This window comes from Lepisosteus oculatus, chromosome 11 (genome assembly GCF_040954835.1).
Source record: "Lepisosteus oculatus isolate fLepOcu1 chromosome 11, fLepOcu1.hap2, whole genome shotgun sequence".
Taxonomy (NCBI): Eukaryota; Metazoa; Chordata; class Actinopteri; order Semionotiformes; family Lepisosteidae; genus Lepisosteus; species Lepisosteus oculatus.
The window spans coordinates 7,840,734-7,852,712 of NC_090706.1; the positions used below are offsets into that span (position 1 = coordinate 7,840,734).

General features: G+C 45.1%; 1 protein-coding gene across 3 annotated transcripts; it reads right to left on the reverse strand.

The window, feature by feature from the left end:
* Positions 1 to 1,191: 1,191 nt before the first annotated feature.
* Positions 1,192 to 11,922, reverse strand: mtfr1l (mitochondrial fission regulator 1-like). 3 transcript variants are annotated; one of them, XM_069195521.1, is made up of 8 exons: positions 11,832 to 11,922; positions 10,111 to 10,259; positions 9,316 to 9,420; positions 8,430 to 8,539; positions 7,750 to 7,961; positions 6,447 to 6,771; positions 5,790 to 5,947; positions 1,192 to 4,759 (listed from the first exon to the last, which is right to left on the reverse strand). In XM_069195521.1, the coding sequence occupies exons 2-7, from the start codon at positions 10,123 to 10,125 to the stop codon at positions 5,833 to 5,835; spliced, it is 882 nt and encodes a 293-aa protein (XP_069051622.1). In that variant the 5' UTR covers positions 10,126 to 10,259; positions 11,832 to 11,922; the 3' UTR covers positions 1,192 to 4,759; positions 5,790 to 5,832. The 3 variants fall into 3 exon arrangements, with proteins under 3 accessions (XP_069051622.1, XP_069051621.1, XP_069051623.1); XM_069195520.1 differs by lacking the exon at positions 11,832 to 11,922 and adding an exon at positions 10,841 to 10,995; XM_069195522.1 differs by lacking the exon at positions 11,832 to 11,922 and adding an exon at positions 10,581 to 10,599.
* Positions 11,923 to 11,979: the final 57 nt, after the last annotated feature.

An 11,979-nucleotide genomic window follows, 5' to 3' on the forward strand; every position in this document is an offset into this window, starting at 1 on the left:
CTTCATTTGTGCAGTCACACTCTCTAGTCACTCTATGTCCAATTCTGTTGATCAGGGTGTGACTAGAATTCAGTCCCAAACACGACCCAGGCTCAGGACTCGGTTCCTTATTAAAACTCGTTTAAAATTCCACCTGTCCTGGTTTCAGGTTATCAAACAGTTCAGGCGAACAAGCCCAGTTTCCATCCATCCATTTTCTAACCTCTTTTTCCCAATTCAGGTTCACAGGGGAGCCAGTGTCTATCCCAGCAAGCAACAGGCACAAGGCAGGAGATCCCCTGGACAGAACACAAGTCTATCACATGGCACACACAGACACAGAGTTGCACACACTTACGCCAGGCCCAATTTTCCCAGAAGCCAATTTGACTAGCATTATGTCTTCGGACTGTGGGAGGAAACCAGCACTATGCAGACAGGGCCCCAGTGCTACGAGGGAGCAGGGCTTACCACTGCACCACTGAGCCACCCTCAATCCACCTTCCAAATGCTACGTTCTACCTTTTACACAAATTCTTTACTGCAGCCTAAGCTTTTGTCTTCTGTGAACAGAATTCACTAAGTGGATTGGGCAGACGGTCACATGCAACGCCACAGTCAGGTGGTCTGGGAGAGGTATTTTTGGAAAGGTCGATTGCTTTTGTTTCCTGTCTGTGTCTGCATGTGATTATCTGTTTCCATGCTAAGTTTGGCTAAGTCAATCTAAGTCAGGCAGTAAGCTGCATTATGACCTGCAGGCCTCACAATGGGCTTCCTGTAGTGCGAAAGGCTGACCTCACTAGATTATACTGCCACCTCATGGTCATCCAGTGTCATCTGGTTAACCTGTTCCAAGCTTTTCATGTTAAATGCATCCTCATTTGAAGTTCAGGAATCAACAAGGTATATGTCCCTTCACCCCAAAATCCCAAGTTTGCAAAGGATTTGTACCAAAACATGTGGGATCCTTTTATTTCTGGGATACAAAATCACAAAGATCTTCATTGTAAGTCTCATTGCTAGGTTCATATTCGCTTTTTGTACGGCTGCCTGAATGCTTAAAAGCTATCTGATTTTAGAATGTTTTTCTTAAATTTGCTTGTGAAATTATTGCCCAAATTCTTGCATAAAAGAAAAGGCAGTAAAAGTACTCAAAAAGTCTGCTCCCAATACCAATACCCGACTCCAATTTAAGAAAAAATGCAGTCTTGCTTCTTGTTTAAAACACCAGCACAGCTTTATTTCAAATGCATGACCCATCACACCGATTCTATTTCATTCAGCAAGAATTTAGTGGAACAGGGGAATTAATCTTTAAACCAGGGAAGAACAGCAAATGTTGGGAGTCCGTTAGTCACGGAGACATTGATCATTTGTGGTTTGTGGTACAGATATGGAAATTTAGGCAGCTTCTGAACTGAGAAAATATTGCCAAAACTCACATGCTGATTAAAGGAAGGTAGGATCTTATTCTAGTTAGAAAGAGGCACATGCCAGTTGTAATATGCTCAGTACTCATAGCTCTGGTACTTGGGCTCACAACCCGAGAGTCTTCTTCCATTACACACAGGTACAGGTCTTCACTGGGAGAAGTGTTAACACTTGAACTGGCCCACTATAGCCCTTCTCCATGCCCTTAAGATGTTGAAAATATATATTCAGATAAATCTAGACCTCAGGACTGGAGTTGGGGAAACCCTGATCTGGTCCACAGGTTTGCAACCTTGGTTCTGGGACACCCCTGTGCCTTCAGCTTTTCATCCCAATAAAGGGGTTAAATCACTGATGCCAAGTGAGCCCTAGTTTCTTATTAATATCAGCGCAGCACCTGTTTCTAGGTTTCATACCTCCGCGAGGGAGCAAATAGACTGCAGTAACAGCCTACCAGCCACTAGAGGACGCCAATAGGCCTCTAACTAGTTCAACAGTCGGCATTTTCAAAGGGGGGGGTTAGTGTTGCTTCTGCTGTTAAGATGGCCGTTGGTAATGTCACTGCAGTCATGGGGAAGCTGCATGACAGTGCTTTTTAATTGTAAAAAATCAACAAAAAAAGACATCTTGAAAGTGAACGGACAGCCATTGTAAGATTGTGTGTGCAGAGCCCTAGGACTGCCCCCACCCAAGGGTGTCATCTGTCACTCTGCAGTACTATTTATTTTTTGGAAACGTGTGTGATGCACTGTCTGGACATCATTCATCAGACTCCAGTTAAGAGTGGTTCAGGCAAATGTAGCAGCAACTAGATCAGCTGAGGAGGGGGTGGGGGTCTCTTTAAAGAGATCAATTAGCTTCGGAAATGAAGCCGCTGACTGGAACAGAAAGCAGAAGAGACAGGTGTCCTCCAAAACCAGGGTAGAGACCTGCTCCAGTCAAGCAGGATTTTACACCTCTTTGAAAATTCTTAGAAAGTCATGCAGGGTATCTTCAGAAAAGAAAATTCAACCTCTCAGTCTTTACAGTAGTACAACCGTATCAATCAGGAAAAAATATATATATTAACTTCAACACCGCATAAAAAAGACATGAAGTGCAGTCACAGATTTAAGTATCCACACTCTCCAGTTCCAATGTCATGCACTAATAAACGCAATCAAAACCGTTTGTCAATGTACACTTGTTTGACTCTTGTAAATTAAATAATTTAAGACAAAGTACAAGAATAGTTATTTCTGCAGCTCTACAGAAGCATGTGGATTTGCAGAAATAAGTAGTTCAAGGAACGCCTCTTAAAACAGTTCAATAGAATTCTGAGCTACCACTTGCGAGGGTAGGTTAGTGTTCAATACAATTCCAAAAGATAACCATGTATAAAAGCATAGATTACCACTTATTATACTAATCAGTTCTGAATAACCACTGGAGAAGGTAGGAGCGAATCCTTATGCCAGCGATAGAAAATGTGTACAGAACATGTTTTACTAAATGTTATCTTTGCACTGAGATTGTGGTCTAGTCCTTACAGATTCAAGAAGTCAAATGTGGCACCAATGGACTTCAAGACAGGGCAGAAAAAATGCACATTAAAAAACAACTTATTTATAATACAAAAAACAAGATTACTGCTCATCTCTCACATCAGACATTCTCTACTGATGATCCACACATTAGCAAATAAAAAACAGAGCTACCTTAACGTTCTTTTTAGGAGCACCAATACAAGACGTTTGGAACAGTGCACTTCGTGACAAGCACCTAGCTCACATCAGAACAAGAGTACTGCCCGAAAAGAACACAAATCAGCTGCAATTGTGTGTTCCGAGCTCATCACCTTCTTCTTAACAGAAAAAGCACTGCTGAAATACATTGTTGAGGCAACAATAACTGACATAACCGAACAAAAAGGTTAAAAAAAAGTTAAGATGAGCAAAAATAAATGAGTAATTCTAGGCTCAAACAAAAAGGGGGACAAACCTGCAAGAACTGCAAGGACAGAAAGGGCAAAGGAACATTTTTCTTGTTCTTTTCATTAGGAGAAATATTACCTATGTTTTCTTTCTTAAAAAAGCATATACAAAAACCTTTTGTTAAAACAGAGTCCCTTCTGGTTTTAGTTGTACTCCACTACAGATAAAGTTGGATTCAGAAAGGCTTCTTCTGCACAGCTTCCCACTAAAAAACCTGACACAGTCAAAGGGTCTTCATTCCTTGCATCTGACGCTTTACAAACAAACGCAATTCACATCTGACATAATGCAACACTCATCACCTGGAAGGTTTCACATTTTCACACATTCGACAATGTGCTCCTACTTTGTAAAACCACTATCGGTATCACAGCCGTGCTATCAGCAACTGAAGCCCATAAAAACTGAACAAAAACTAAAAAGCAGTTTAATAAAACTTTGGGGTTCACAAAAGCAAACAGGCATGAGGTCTAAATACTGCTAAATAGCTTCATCTGTCTCTAGGAAACTGGGAACAATCCAGACTGGGTTTTGACTCTTCTAACACAAAAAGAGCATACACAAGTGGAACAAAGAGAAATAATCTACTGTAGTTTGTGTACGTGCATTTGTTTCTTTTTTGACAGCCCTTTTATGGTTAAGGTTTGCACTGTCTTTGCACATCAATCTGGGTAAACTAAGACAAAAAAGCATTCATCACTGCTCACTCCAGTGCATGCCATGAGAGCAAACTGAAAAGTTTCATAAGTAGCAAATTCAGGTCGAGATGCACAGGGTCTCCAAACTCTCTGCAGCCAAGATGGACCATGATCCGGTGATGAGTAGAAAAGTTGGACTTTTCTGGACTGAAGAAAATGGGACAACAGGGTTCCAGAATTGCAGCACAGGACCACAATTTCCACCAGCTCAGCTCTGAAACCAGCAACAGTCCTGCTTCCTAACTGGGTTGTGTGTGGAGTGGTATGAGCAGGACAGGACTAGGAACCAGATGCACAATCCCAGCCGGGGCAGTGGATCGGACAGAAGGGTGCCATCGTGAAAGTGGCATCCGCAAGGGGAAAAAGGACAGGTCGTCCGTTCTTCAAGACGGCACTCTGATGGACCCCCTACAATGGAAATGTGATGTCCATCCTCCAGTGCAGCTGGTTCAGCAGCTTTCCTTGCGGCGTGTCAGGAGCGATGAGAGGGAGGTTGCGCGTGGGAGTTGGGAATGGAATGAGACTGATGAGTCTTTCTCAGGCGACGTGAGCGAGCTGGTGTGGCTCGGGTGACGGCACCGCACTGTGCTCTGCTGGCGCCTGGGACTCGTACTGGAAAGCATTGCAGCACAGTCTGACTCTCAGGGTTCCTAGGGAATGCAGTCCACAGGCACAAGCCTGAGAACAGAGGCAGGGTAGGCAGACAGTGAGTAGTCGGTCCTTTTAGACCTCCCCTCTTTATTAAAACACTTTAAATTTCCTAAGAGTTAACTACATCCCATGAAACGCAAAATGAAATGCCACTTGTCAGAGCAATCACTTTCCAGGGCAACTTTTGCCGAGTTGTGCCCAGTGCCGACAATCGAGTTTTGAGATTGTTCAAGGAACAGCACCCTCTCTCCTTAAATAAATGGCTAAAACTAGCCAGGAATTTTAACCATCCATCCATTTTCTAACCATTTTTTCCAATACAGTGTCATGGTGGAGCCAGAGCCTATCCCAGCAAGCTACGGGCGCAAGGCAGGGTGCACCCTGGATGGGATGCCAGTCCATCACACAGCGCACACTCACACCAGGGTCAATTGTCTCAGAAACTATTTTTCTCAGAAGCCATTTTTCTCAGAAAAAGAGCTCCTGGTGGAAACCCATGCAAACAGGAGGAGAACACACAAGCTCCACGCAGAACTGAACCCAGGGCCCCAGCACGGCAAGGCAGCAGTGCTACCCACTGTGCCACCATTGTGTCCACTACCCATCTGAGTAATGTTCAAAAATTAAACTGCATTTTTCTCCAGCACGTCATGAAATTCTTGAGAATGGTTAATATATCTGCTGCCTGACCAGCCAGCTCATGAACAGAAGCAAACAAGCGAGGAAGCTACATATTCATGTGGTCGTTCAGGTGGTAGCTGCGTCAGCATGCGTAGTCTGCAAAGGAACAAGTAAAGGTTTAGTCCATGCTGAAAAGAGAGAAAGGAAACAATGTTTCGGCTGTGGAGCCTTCTTCTGGTGTCACCCGAAGTACACCTGAAGAAGGCTCCACAGCCGAAACGTTGAGATTCCTCTCTCTCTTTTCAGCATGATAAAAACCAGTTACTTATTCTTGTGGTAGCTTAGTTAAAGAGTGAACGAGGGGGGCAGCAGGAGATCAAGGCTCATCTTCACGGAGTAAGCTCTCGGTGGCGGGGTTTTGGCGAGGCAGACTCACGTGGATGGGGCAGGGTCACTGTGAGCGCGGGCGGGACAGGGGGCTATTTCTCCTTCATGAGGACGTCCTCGTCCCTCAGGGTGAACTTCTTCCTCAGGGCCTCGGAGATGAGGGAGGCCGAGTCCTCGTCCCGCAAGGAGGTGCAGCCGCGAGAGTACCTGCAGCCAGACAGGCAGACGCCGCATCAGGAGATCAGCCACCGCGTCCAGCTCCTCCGATCCAGGTGGTATCGGCTGTGTCCGCCAGTGTTAAACTACACCCCACAGATCACCACCGCAAGCCTAGACCATCTCTAGACTTAGCCTGACTTCCCTGATGCATCAAGAACTCTGTTGGTCTTTGTAGCTCAGATACGTTAGTGAGGAAACTGTACTCACTGTGCTGTACACAAGTTCTTTGTGCAAAAGCACAGAGCTCTTTGAATTATCAATGCATTTACCATGTCTGAGGGGTGGGAATCATAAGCTGGATATTTTTTATTCATTTTCCAACAGTTTTAGCACAAGCCACTCTTTAATTGGCTAACGAAGAGAGATGATAAATAACATATTCTATTACAGTCCAAGACATTTGTATCTGGATACAGAAAAAAGGCAGCGGTCAAGAGCAGTGAACTGGTCAGGTCCCATTTCCTTCAAGCCCCAGGTCAGCACCTACCTGTCCTTGCTCATCTTCATGCGGTTCATGTCCTTGAGGATGTCCATGACGTCCGCGAAGCTGGTGGACTTGGAGAGGGAGACGGGGTCGTCCTCCTGCTCCCGGGCGTCCCCGCTGGGACGGTCTAGTTCGAATGTGGCCGAAGCGGTCATGGAGATGGCCGGGGGTTCGGGTTCGGGGTCAGGATCGAGCTCCCCCACCTCCTCCGTCAGGTCGCTGATCACGAAAGAGGCCGGGGGTTGGTAGGATGTCTCGAAGGGGGCCATGGAGAAACTCAGGCTGGTGTCGTCCGGAGACAGGATATCTGGGGTCAAAGGGGTCGAACCTGCAGTCAAGAGCACGGAGAAGAGGATGAGTTTCACAAGGCTTGGGTCCAAAGAGTGGACACCATACTTCAACTTCAAATCAGCACAGGGAGTGCTCAATCCATATGAAAGTGAAACACATGAATCGCTGCCCCCTGACCCAGTGTTACAATGATTCAAGAGCAACACTTTCACAAGACTCAAAAGGAGCATGAAGAATAAATGACACCGATACAGGGAGGTGAGCAACACCTCTCCTTCGGCATCCCTTAAACATGGTGCTTTCATCACCAGATTGCTTTTGTGGTTGTGCTCAAACTAAATCTGACCCAATTCAAGGCTTAGCTAGTTGTTTTTTGTGAAGCTCACACAGTGACACAAGAATGTTACTGCATGATTTTCAAATGGAAAGAGATTTTGCGCTGTTTCTTGTATACTGTGCACTATATTAATACTACTGATGGACAGGGGAGAGAAAATGGGCTTTTTATTATAAACTGGAAGGGATGAGCTGGACTGAATCGAATGTCACACTGTATTGTCACAACAATAGTCTCACTACAAGCATATTCACACCTTTATCATCTTCCTGAAGATTGTACTTTGAAAAGATTTGAGTCTTTTGCTGCTCAAAAGAGGAAGCAAATTGGAAGGAAAACAAATCTAAGGAAAGAACCAGTTTATTTATTTTCTTCTGAGGACACAATGTGCACAAAACTCCACACAGCCTTTCCGAGAGGAGTACCCATTTACATTCTGTCCACAGTGTTTTCATCAAGCACTTAATTAAATGCAAGTCGGTGTGTGCAATTCTGAAAATAACATCTGCCCCAAACCACTAAACAGTACAGAAGGACAGAGTTTAGAATATCTGTTTTTCCATGTATTCCCATGAACCGCTGCTTGGCGGAAAAAATTCTCTGGTGTAAAAACTGGAGCTGTGCAACGACACCGCAAAAACAAACAGAAAGTGCAAAATGACCCAACGCTGGCGACACCTGAGTCCGACGCCACGATCCTGGCGATCTGGGCCCGCAGCCGGCTCAGCTCATCCTGCAGGGCCGTGGTCCTGTTCAGGGCCGTCAGGCCCGGCTTCCTCAGCCCCTCCACCTTCCTGCCCTCCCGCCTGAAGTTGGGCACGGAGGAGTTCCTCTGGAGCACCAGCAGGGGAGTGGGGCGCCACTCGTGCCTCAGGGGGCGGGTGTCACTGCTGATGGGGCGCACACACACACACACACAATAGCAACATACTCATGAAGCTCTTCCTGCCACACCAAGACTAAGATTTTTTTTTAATAAACTTTTATGTCAAAAACCAAACGCAAATGCTAACCAGCTCCTGATGGTACCTTAAACTCACATCTTGATCTACAGCACATTTGTGACCCCTCTACAGGGTCACTGTATTGTGTCCTTTAAGAACACAAAGAGGTACAAGCTTTGCATGGAGGCCTGTGCTTTGAGAATATGACCGAGAGGTCAGCACAGGCAGACGATGCACCCGTCTGTAATCCAGATCAAGGTCGTAACCTCTGTGATCCGAGGTTTGAAATGAACAAGACGCTTGAAATTTGCTTTGGTTGCTCATTTCACACGAGCTCAGGATATTTTTACGCGTGAATCTGTGTTTCGGCCTGAAGGCTAGGTTTTGCAGGTGGGAGCCGACGAGGGCACTCACCGCACCCTGGCGTAGGTCTCCTCCTCATCGGCAGCGATCCACGCGATGTCAGCCAGCGTGGGCACCATGGGGCCGTCAATGGGGCGTGGAGAGGGCAGCCCGGGCAGAGCCTGCATGTCTCCCAGAAAAACAAATAGATCAGCATGCGGCTGAACATCTTAAATTAGGGGCTCATATTAAGCAAGATATCTTGTGATCAATGAATGAAAAAGAGCCATAAGCCTACAAGACTCTGCTCTCCAGCAACGTGGTTGGACATCCACAGCCTTCTATTGGGGTATTGCAGCACAAACTACATGACAAAGGCAGCGCAAAGCAAATGTCTAAATAATGATGCAAACTGTTCCCTTGATGAGAAGGAAACGGAGACCATCGCTGTGAAAATAGAGGGTAACTTTGACCTGTCCATTAGGATCTGGATGAGCACATCCCTGACAATATTCAGACTTTTCAGAGGTTTCCCACTCTTGTACTACTGTAGGTTCTAGACTCCCATGATATTTCCATGTTTCCTTAAAAGTTATATACAGCTCCCTACCTTTGCAAGGTCTAAAATTGATCCATTTAAGGTTTAACTGGGCTTGGTTGTCTTTTCTCCACAGCCTTCAACCGTGGACGTTTTAAAAAGACACAGAAGCCCTGCTGGACTCTGGACCCCAAGAGCGGGGAACCCCCTGTCTGACTGAAGACAGGACCCCTGCACTGACACACAGAATGGGGATGATGGGGTAAGACTTTTTGACAGCACGCTGGAGGGAAAACAGTGTTCTATTCAGAGCTGGTGTGAGCCAGGTTTATCACTTAGCTCATCCAGACCAGAGTGACCTCACCTGAAATGCAATTCTCCCTCTCCCGGTGCTGAAATACAGGTAGCAATCACTCTCACCTGAAAACACGCTCTTGGGCAGGGCCTGAGGGGCAGAGTGGATCCGATCCTCCGCACCACACTGCGGGTCGACCCGTGGGGCTTGTTCTGCCAAATAGGTATGACCTAACAGAGAGACATAAAGAGGCAGGCATTTCGAGTAAGGGAGTGCCAAACAATGTGGCCGGGCAGGTGCCAACCTTAGGTATTCACCCCATGAGCTCTTGTCTGTGACAGCGGTGACTCATCTTTTACACATTTCTAAATTACCACATCTTCCAGGAGACAAAGTTCTAAAACATTCATCGCTAAGATTTCTTAGTAGCTGCTTCACCCCTCAGCCCACAAGGCTTAATTTTTATAAACAAAACCCCCTCCATAATTCACTGATTTAAACAGAGAAGCCGTAGTGAACTTTACTTTAGCAGCAGGCATTGTAAGCAGGTGTTGTAATAAGACGTTTGCCTCACAACGGCCACATACAATGCAGTGGGCAATACAGTGTGATTAATGAGTGTCAACAGAGTAGTATTCCTAGTTATTTATCCCCATAGCGTTACTAACTAGATGTCAAGGAAATATTATGACAAAATCCAATAACCACCATTAACTGAAAATATCCCCGGCCCTTGAGAAATGTCTTGTCTTCAGTGCCTTCATTACCAGTTTTAATTCAGCACTCATAGATTAGTATATTTTTATTTTAAAAAAGGAAAATATCGGAGATCCGAATAGAATTCATCACCAGCTGCAAGTGCTCAGCTTATTTTACAATCCACAAAGCACTTTTTTTTCCCCAATTTTCTAACAACTTACCGTGTCCTGGTCCATGTCAGATCGCGGAGCACATTCAAATCCGGTAAAAAAAAAATATGAGTCCCCGTCTTTTATCGCATGGGCCACTAGGTACCGTGAGACGTCATGCACATCACTTAACACTCGACAGGAAAGTGACTGTTAAACATCTGTAAAGAAACAGGAGAAAAAAAAACTATTTGACAAACCTGACGAGAGAGCTGCACAACATATACGGGCTACATGTAGGTCATGATATTTAAATACCCACCAGAAACTGATTCTGTGAAAAGTAGCTAGTTAGTTCTAGTTAACTACGGCAGACTACCTGTCCTGCACAGCATCTCTCACACCTGAAGAAGGCTCCACGTTGTTTTCCTTCTTGTCTTTTCAGCATGAAATAAACCTATTACTTATTCCTTTGCTACCTATACTGCATGTCACCGTGTTAGTTTCTACCGCTGAGAGTATGATGCGTGTGAAATACCCACCGTGAGATCACAAATTATTTACTTTAGTGTTATTCTTGAGTCCAGAGCAGTATTAGTATTCGTGTATTAGTGATCATGTAGGTTATTGTATGAATCCTTTTGGACAACCAGGAATTCCTCGACCTAGAGGGTATTTCAAAAACAGCCCCAGATGACCCTGTTTGTCGGAGCTATGGCGTTTAAAACCCTGTGCGTACCCCCCCTCCCACCACCACTAGTGTCCTGTACAAAATAAACAGATATCCTGAAATTTTACTCACGATCTTCAAGGTTTTTAAATTCATCAGCCACAAAAGAACTCCCCGGCTTAAACACTTGCGGCCGCTCTCAGCTTCCTCTTTCCCTGATATCGTTGTTATTATCGCTTAGTGGAAACCAATAAGACTAGACAGAACTGGAACCATAGAGTACTACAGTAGCTAGAGCAACTCTACCACCGGGCCCGAGTAACAAAGGGTTCGATCTCCAGTCACACTGCCCCCTTGCGTGAATTTACAGTAATGCAGTTCCCTAATTGACCTTTTCCATGCTGTTAACTTACGTTAGAAATGTATTTTTTTTCCTTATTCACAGCTCACTTCCCTTTCAAATGATAAACTGAAGAAACTAGAGACAATCTCCGAAGCAATGGGTCTGTTTATGCACAATTGCTTTGTGCAACAGATAATATAATGCACTTGGTGAATATTTGCAGGCTTTGCCACCAGATGTCCCCGAAGACCCAATGAATAGCCTTAAAGTTATTTTACACATATTATGCTCTTCGCTCTTGCGGTAAAAATCTGACGTCTGTTGCAACAAAGTACGAGATCAAATTAATGACGTGCAGTTTCCTCACTGCCTGGGTATCTGGCCTTGCTTCAAAAATGTGTATTTTAAAGAACATTGTGCTGTTTGACGGTGTGATTTTAAAACATCATCAACAACAACAACAACACACTGCATCTTTCCAGTTTCTTGAAGGTTGCCAAGGAATCAATTCCAGCGGCATTTTAGCACAGTGTAATTACGCACACTCTCAGCTCGACGCGAGAAGGTTTCGACTCTGAAGACCTCACTGCAGAAGAATGCAATTTTAGATCCCGCTGGCGTTCAAGGGCTCTTGTAGGTGGATGGCAGTAATGGTGATGATAGTAGTGGTTAAGTGTGGGCGGAGAGGGATGTAGGGGTGGTGTCCACCTGAATAATTAACAATATGTCATTTTTTTTTAAGGAATCGTACCACCGCTTCTTGCAGTACAACGAAAATACCTCTAGTCCTCGGAGGTTATCCTGCGCCTGGTGATAACCGTGCGCTGCGAGTACTCTGCTCACGCCAAACCGAGGAGCTGGGAGCTACACCGAAGGACACCCGCGGTGCCAAAAATGAGGATCTAAAAAAAAGTTACCACCCGGTGAA